Raw genomic sequence first — 8,766 nt, 5'->3', positions numbered from 1 at the left:
TCTGCGTACTCAAGAATAGGGCGCACATAACCTTTGTACACAGCAATTAGTTCTTCGTCATTGAAACCAAATTTTTTTAGCAGTTTAAGCATATACAACTTCTGGTTGGACTTCTTTGTTATTTCATTAACATTTTTGTCCCATTTCAAGTCATTTTGAAGGTGAACCCCTAGTATCTTAGCCTCAGTTACATAGTTCAAGGGCTTGCCAGCTATCTTAAGCTCAATAGGGGGCGGTGGTTCATTTTTGAAACAGACCTGGATGGCCTGACACTTGCTAGGGTTCAAGCTAAGCTTGTTTTTGTTTGTCCACTCAGTGAACTCGTCCAGTGTATCTTGAAGCTTGCTTGGTTGGGAATACGGACGATTTTCAGCAAGTGTCAGGTCATCCACGTACTTCCAACAGTTGATGCTTGCATCTTTGGACTGGACTGCATCATTAATGATAACTTGGAAGCCAATTGGGCCGAGTTTAGTCCCCTGTGGGAGGGCACCATTAAGAACTTTGAACTCAGAGAGTGACTGATTGTAGCGAACACATTGCATACGGTTGCTGACAAAGTCACACAACCAGGGAACGATGGATCTGCGGACTCCCAAGTGGATAAATTTCTCAATGAGGATGTTATGGTCTATCATATCGAACGCTTTGGAGAAGTCCGTCAGAACCACCGTTCCCACGTTGTTGACCCTGTCAGCACCTTGATGAAGAGTGTGGAGGAGATTGATCAAGTAGTGGGAAGTCGAGATACCCTTGATGTTACCAAACTGTTGGGGTCAATTTTGTCTTCAATGTCTTCCAAAATCCACTTCACAACAAATTCTTCACCTATTTTTGACAAAACATCGGTCAAGGAGACAGGTCTAAGTTTATCGACCTTGGGAGGTTTTGTTTTGGGGATCGGGACAACGATGGCTTTTTTCCACTGTGTGGGGACCACTCCCTCATGATAAGAACAATTCAAAATGTCAGTTACAGGGATACTTAATTCGTATGCGAATTCCTTGATCAACCTTGGGGAAACCCCATCTGGGCCACATGCTTTACTGGCTTTAACTTTACTGAGTTCAGCATACACATCCCATGGGTAGAGTAATGGAGGGGAATCAATGGCCGGTAAGTAGGTCTCAAGATTGCAAAGATCCAAAGGTGTCATATGGGAGGAGACCTGCACAAACTGATCATTGATTTTATTCGCAATGGCAACATGATCATCATTGTCCACCCCTGGGACAGGTATGCTGACTTCAGATTTTGTATTTCCCGTCATGGTCTTGATTTGCTGATGCCACTTCCGTGGATTGGTAGCCTGAAGATTACGAACCCTGTTAGCATAATAGAATTGCTTAGCCCTCTTAATTTCACGTTGTACCTTGTTACGCAGCTTCTTGTACACCTCATTGTTACCTGTTGAAAAGGCAAGCTGTCTTTTTTTGACAAGTTTTTTGATTTTATCAGACATCCAGGGCTTATTATTATTATGAACCTTTACTGTGGTAAGAGGGAAGAATGACTCTACAGCACCATGGAGAGACTCATAGAGAGCATCAGCTTTTTGCTGAGTGTTGCTGGCGTTAAGGACATTGGTCCAGTCTTTGTGCTGGATCCAGTTACCAAATTCTCTGATTTGGTGCTCTTTCATGGAGCGATATGTCCTTTTGACATTGGAATGTTTGGCAACATACTCTAAAGGTTTCCACATGATACTTATATGGTCACTCTTCCCAAGAGCAGATAAGGGAATGGGCTCATTATAATGAGCGCCAATGTTGGTTAGTACAAGGTCCAGAGTGGCTTGACCACGGGTGGGAAACTTGATCAATTGTTTCAAATTACAGTTATAAAGAATGTTGTTGATTTGCATTCTATTAAAGTCACCCATGATTACAAAGCCTACATCAGGATACTTGGTATGAAGTAAGTCAATTGATTCAAGTAAATGAAGTCTGAGAAGTTCTTGATTTGGTGAGTCGCGCGGAATCTCCTTCTTGTAGGCTATTCCAAACGTGAACACTGGTGAACTGCAGTGTGGATGAAGGTCCTGTCAGTAGATATGGTACTAGAAATTGGTAATGTGACAGCATGGCAAGGCATGGACAAGCTGGAGCGGGTAGCTTTGCTAGCAGTGCCTTCAGATTTTGCTGGCACAAGCTCATGAAGCTAGTGTGTATTTTGTAGAGGACTGTTGCTGCTGCCACTTGACGTCTTTAATAGAGAGAAGTGATGTTCAGCCCTGTACTTGCCTTTACTTCGCTCACGCCTATGATTCGAAGGACCTTCCTCTAGATAGAGCCTAGTACTCCTAGAGTGGTAGCGATGGCACTCATCCAAGACAGTTAGGCGTATTCCATCACACCGCGAACTTGAGCCTTGTAAACGGTTGCTCTACCTCTGACATCAAGTTTATTTGCAACTCTCCTCAGAGCGCCCAGCTTCTGTCCTGCTCTGGATGAGACGTTAGAAATGTGCTTTGTCCAGGTCAGCTTGCTGTCGACTGTGACTCCTGGGATCTCCAGCTCCTCCTTCTCAGCCAGTTTGGTGGTGCCAAAAACAAAAGATCTAGCTTGGTTGTATTCCTCTTTCTTGATATTGTCATTGCCTTTATACATCACCTTCCATCTGTCTGCCCAGATCTTCCTTTCTGTTCAGGCTAGCAGTAACGGTTTCAGGGTTGTCTCTAGATGCAATCTCACAAATCATCTGCGTACAGGTAGGGTTGGTTTTCACACTCGTTCGTCACCCAGGTCATCAACGAAGATACAGAACAAAAGTGGACCCAATATTGACCCCTGGGGAACTGATGCATTGATGGCGGAAGTACGTGATGACTGGCCGGATAAGATCTGTCAGCTAGCTCCTAATCCAGCACTGGCAAATGTCTGGCAAAATTTATAGTCTTTTGATGTAGTGTAGATTTGACGCACATCCTTCAGCACTGGTATAATCGACTCTGGTGGACTTTTCATACAGGGAGTTAACATTGTTTCACCATTACTGCTTACTGCTGAGGCTGCCATTTGAGAGTTCTTTCCTCAATTTGTTATTATAGCTCCTTCTGAGTTGGTTACCTACTCTGCACGGTTATATCTAGCTTTGGTAAACTATATCTTTGTTTTCCTTGGTATTTTTCTTTTTTAGCTTCCTGAATAAACGGCGCTTCTTGGTTGCTGCTCGTTTGTAGTGATTATCAAATCATACGCTCGTACCTTGTCACCAGTCTTCTTGAAAACAAGTTTTGCTGGTATCTCCATAGACTACCCCGTAGTCCACTTGCCCATTGTGCATACTCTGGATATTGTATTTAAGCTTAAAACTCTAATTTAATTAATGTGTGCACAATTGATAGATTTTCACATCTGTTCTTTTCAGTCACCCTACTCCCTCTGTTTGTTAGCTTCCCAAGTGGACTACTGACATTGGATTGCGGTTTTCATGCTTAACACGGCTGTCTATGAGCTTCTATGGATGAGATTGTCGGAAATCTGGCCTACTAAAATTGGCCATGATGTAATGCATCTTTAAATGGATCTGGCTTGTGATTGGTCGCCCTGATCTCGTTATGGTTTAAATCCTCCGGGTACCTGTCATTACCATTAATAACTACATGGTACACAAGTATGTGGCCGTACCCCGCTTTGTGTTGTGTAATTGCATGAACGCGTCAATAGTGCATGAACGCGTCTTGTATTTGCTTGCGGTTAAATGTGATTGATAAACAAGTATGATTGACAGTGTGAGTGTTAGGGACTTTGCCCGTTCAAAATCCCGTTTAAAATCAAAAGTCCATAGTCTATTTTTAACCTGGAATTTCGCGATTAATAAACTGGCAGATTCTAAAATCAGAATTGTTCAGTATTGAAGTGCCAATACAATTATGACATTATGATATGTTGTGCATTCAATAAAGCCTACGTACACTTTACTTTTACTGTCACTAATATAATTAGGCCTATATGAACTTTTTCATAACAATTTTATACTAGTATTTTGATGTAATTAATATCAGTATAATTTCGAGTTCAACTGAATGCTTTCATCATGATTAACATCAAAAATAGACTATGGCATAGTCTAGTATCTCCATTGCATCATAGTGAGGGATATCAGATTCGAGTGCAAGAGACCAGTCTGCAGATGCCAGAAAACCTCTCATTCCCCAGTAGTCAGCCTTATCGTACTGCCACAATAATTGTGCATTGTCCTACTCTCATCCCCAGGCTACTGCAAACAACTGCACACCTTGAGGATGAGAGTAGGAGGACCAGAGGTGGTGCAGCGGCTGGATCGGCGCATTACTGCTGAATCTTCCGCACGGAAAATGAAACGTTTATGTGCGTAAAATTCTGGACTTGTACAGCATTCATAATCTGAACTGATATTTATTTTAGGCCAATTGTATCAGCTGATAATAAAGAATACACACTCAATATTTCTCTTCAATTCTTGATGAATGATTCTTCAAGTCCACTCATTTGCCTCTTTTTACACGTAATAAGACCATAAAATTGCTCAGGTTCATATTTTAAATAAAAACCATAAAACAATTTTTTATTGTTCCGGTTGAATCATGACTTTTATTATTTTAAGATCATTTGGCAAGTTCTCAAGCATAATATTATAATCATGAATGTAGCTATCGCTATCGCGCCAGTCAGTATAATGTATGACCAAGAGTCAATACGGGTTCCACGAAGTTTACCAAAAGCGTCTTTAATTCTATAATTATGTGTGTTTTAAAGGCACACATCTCGATTTTCTGCGCCTTTCATATTTGATCCATAGAAGATCGTGTATGGGCCGCATAACAACAATTGACCACAACTAACCATGACGTCATTGCACTAGACCATTTCGGCGCGGGAATTTTGAATATCGCGTTTTGAGAGCCGGCTGTTTGTATTCTATTTTATGGTCATTGGTCAATATGAGTTTGTTTTAAATAAATTATGTGATGCGCGCTTGATAATTATTTTTACAACATAAAGGCACAATGTTGTGATTCCCGGAGACATCCTTTAAGTGAACGTATTGTACTCGTATGCCTCTTCTAAAATACACAAATCAGAATGCCTATGAATTCAGGTGTTTCGTGCCACTTTTGAGTATCAGACTGATCAGTGCGAGAGTCTATAGAACCAAGAGACATTAACCTTCTTCACCTTTCGTGCACTTTTACCAAACCTGTCACCAATCCCCACTGGTTTAAATACAAATGATGTGCGTTAACTCATAAAATAAAATTATCAAATTTAGCTAAATTTGTTCTTATTGGCGTAAATAAATTGTCTAGACTATATCTATTATCTTGGTGATCACGCATAACAAACTTGGCCGCAAAACGATGAACTCTGAAACCTGCAATCAATCTGTGTATATATTAGGGAATTTCCCCCCAGAGGAATGACCCAGTGAATACGCCCAATTCAGTTAGAGAGCGCAAACAACTCGGACCTCATCAAAAGAACGCCACTTCGTAGGAGTCTACAATCCAGGAAAAAGGTTGGCACACTTTGCCTGTCTTTTGGTATATCTCTGCCCCCGCTCCCCCAATTCAATGTTGGACCATGTTGTCAACAGGTCCGTGAGACCCTCCAACATTGAAACATGGGGGGTGGGGAAGGGTGAGATATAGGGGAAGTCTGTACTTTACATAATTGCATGCATGTTTCACTCGCCTCTCCAATTTTGATAGGGCACGCAAGTGTGCATGCAAGTCTGCCAACTATTTTTTCCCTGGATTGTAGGAGTATGTGGATTAAAAGAAAAGTTAGAGTTACGATAAGAGCTATAATTAATGATATTAGATCTGAATCAGGATCGGCCGATATCAATTTTGTGATCGGGTATCGGCAGTGCCGATCTTGGGCTGGATGGGCTGATACTACTGTAGAGCGAATCATTCAGGCATTTTTTTTTTTTGCTCTTCACTTTTTCAAACCACCGAGAAAAAATTGGGTCAACCTTTTCGGGCTGTTGAGGAAGGGGCGGCAAAATTGGACGGCCACGGTACGCCACTGGAGTTAACGTTGAGGTTTAGGGTTATTAATATTTGGATGATGCATTTTTTCAAAACTATAGTCCCGAACCTTAGTCCGTGTCTATTGCAGCGATCTAGAAACAATCAGAATTTGACATCTTCGTGACCATTTTGAAAGCTTAAATTTGCCCAGATATTTCAAATAGTTTAGCTAAGGACACTTTTACAAAGTTTCAAATCCACCACTATACACAATTAATTTCTCAGGGGTAAGTCGAAATTCTATGCCTGGATTAATGGTAAATGATAAGAATACAAATAAAGTGAAACGGGAAAATATATTTTTGGACAATTTACTGGGTGCGTTGACGTAAAAAACTTAATTTTATCTTATTTTTACAGTACATATTTTCCTCATCTAACCTGATATTGGAGTCACTTATACTTTATTTAAGGGATCTGGAATGAGCGTTTTGAGCGTTTGGACAGTATTTATTGTGGGACATGAGAGCACATCAGAAATATCGAATTGCATTCTGAATACGAAGAATGTCTTTCTGATATCAAATATTTTTCATTTTTTGAAATTCACGATATAATACAAATTTTATGACAAATTATTAAAATTTGATATTTTTCACATTTTTTATATATAACAGTCCTCGAAGTAAATTTTATAAATCTAATGACATATTCTTAAAGTGTATGTAGCTGGGAGGAAAAGCCGACGATCAATTGAAAATTTTGACCTTTCATATTGAAGATATGGGTTTTTTTCCAAAAAAGACCTAATTTTTTTGGGTGTTTTGGGGAAAATCCATATCTTCAATACGAAAGGTCAAAATTTTCAATTGATCGTCGGCTTTTCATCCCACCTACATACACTTTAAGTATAAATCATCAGATTTATAAAGTTTACTTCGAGTACTGTTAAATATCAAAATATCAATTTTAATCATTTGCCATAAAATGTGTATTAAATTGCGAATTTCAAAAAATCAAAATTATTTGATATCAGAATGACATTCTTCGTATTCAGAATGCAATTCGATATGTCTAATGTGCTCTAATGTCCCACAATAAATACTGTCCAAACGTTCATACCCCACCCCTTAAGGGGTCTGGTAAACGTTATCGTGTCGAAAATAATAAACACTGTCAAATAATATAGACCGTGTCGAGCATATTCCAGGAGGTATGCAGCAGTTATCTTAGTAGTAGAACTATTACTAGTGCTGATGGGTTGGCGCCAAGATAGCGATTTACCTCCCGCTTGAAGCTCTGGTTAGATCGATATGCTCAGGAAGGCATTCCACCGGCAGACAAAGGGGGAGAAATGGCCTCTTGTGGCTGATCGACCAAGTTAGATGTCTTTTTTTGATTGGTCGAACATACCCGATGACCCAATTGTTTGATGTTCGACCACTCTTTTATTTCTAGAATTTTATCTTTAGAACGTCATAACATAATGCAGAAACTTCCAAAATAATTATCTTATTTCAGCACAATTGTATTTTGTCAATTCTGCACATATTTTGGAAAGAATAGACTTTTGCTACATCTTTTCAAAATTTTTCTTCCCGTTGCCCCCTCTTTCAAAACGTTCTACCCATACAAGACCCCTTTTCAAATTTTTATACTCATGACCCCTGTTTTTTAAACAACATTTATTACCGATAGGACCCTAATTCCCAATTCTGGTAAGCACATACCCGTCATTGCAATTTTGAAGTTCAGTGCCCTGCGCCTCCGGTACTGAGACATTGTGAAGATGCTGTAGGCAGAGATGATAAGAGGGAATGAGCTAATAGTGACTTCATCTGGGTCAATCAATGACCAGAACCGGCATGGAATTTCCCAAATGAACCGTGATCGAATTGGGTCAAATCTGACATATTATGCATTGAATGTAATTGAAGATATCTTATCTATAACATCGAAGAATATTGATGGTTCTATCTTTCACTCAAAAGACTCAAATCAAAGTCACTAAGTATACAGTCACTCCCACGCACCACCAATCAAAAAACTTCGAAATGAACATTTCATGGCTCACATTTGACACTTGCACGTTGGAATGGGCTTACCAGAAAATAAGTACACACCCCCTATATAGAGGAGTAAGTTTTCAATAAAAGAGTAACTTTTCACTAAAAGAAATGTCTGGATTTCCAAGTTTGCTTTCTGGAAACGACTGGAATCGTCGGGGGAGGGAGGACACGATCGGCAAAATGTCCCACAATGCGTATGGGCTTTGCCCTCACCCAGGTAAAATCAAAAGATATTTGCATGTGCTATGGCCGGTGTAGTTGAAATGCTGACGGTAACACCGCCCTCTGTAGTCGTAACAATACAAAGAGATGCGGATGGTTTATAACAGTATGTTATTCATCATTATGCGAACGACAATTATACTACCTTTATTAAATACTGTTAAACATAATTCGTTTTGCCTTCAGTATTAAAAAATATTTTAAAAATCTGTTTCATGCCCATAATGTCAAATAAACAAAGCAAATAAATAAGTGGAAACTAATCGGGGTCATTTTTAGAACATTGTTTCCAATTTCTCTATAAACATGCATAAAACAGGAGTGTATGCAGTGAAATATGAGTGTATTAAAAGGCCCATACTTGATTTCCCCCTTAAATTAAAAGCGACTTTTGATAACTTGACTAAGTGACTAACTGTTTCCTTTGTGCAATATTCCCATACCGCTGGCTTTCATTGACCTCATATACTTAATAATTTACATACGGGTTTCAAGCTCAAGCTAATAGAAAGTACA

At 39.5% G+C, this 8,766-nt stretch overlaps 1 protein-coding gene across 1 annotated transcript; it reads right to left on the bottom strand.

Annotated features, from left to right (window-relative positions):
* Positions 1-727: 727 nt before the first annotated feature.
* On the bottom strand, positions 728-1,882 carry LOC140163307 (uncharacterized). The gene has a single exon (XM_072186706.1). It carries the CDS (start codon positions 1,880-1,882, stop codon positions 728-730), a length of 1,155 nt encoding a protein of 384 aa, XP_072042807.1.
* Positions 1,883-8,766: the final 6,884 nt, after the last annotated feature.

Source organism: Amphiura filiformis, chromosome 10 (assembly GCF_039555335.1).
Source record: "Amphiura filiformis chromosome 10, Afil_fr2py, whole genome shotgun sequence".
NCBI classification, from domain to species: domain Eukaryota; kingdom Metazoa; phylum Echinodermata; class Ophiuroidea; order Amphilepidida; family Amphiuridae; genus Amphiura; species Amphiura filiformis.
Note: the sequence above shows the minus strand (reverse complement) of the source record. Positions and strands in the feature narration are given on the sequence as shown.

What these genes read in the sequence shown, in the direction of transcription:
- LOC140163307 (XM_072186706.1), bottom strand. Translation starts at nt 1,882, where the DNA reads ATGGGTGACTTTAATAGAATGCAAATCAACAACATTCTTTATAACTGT.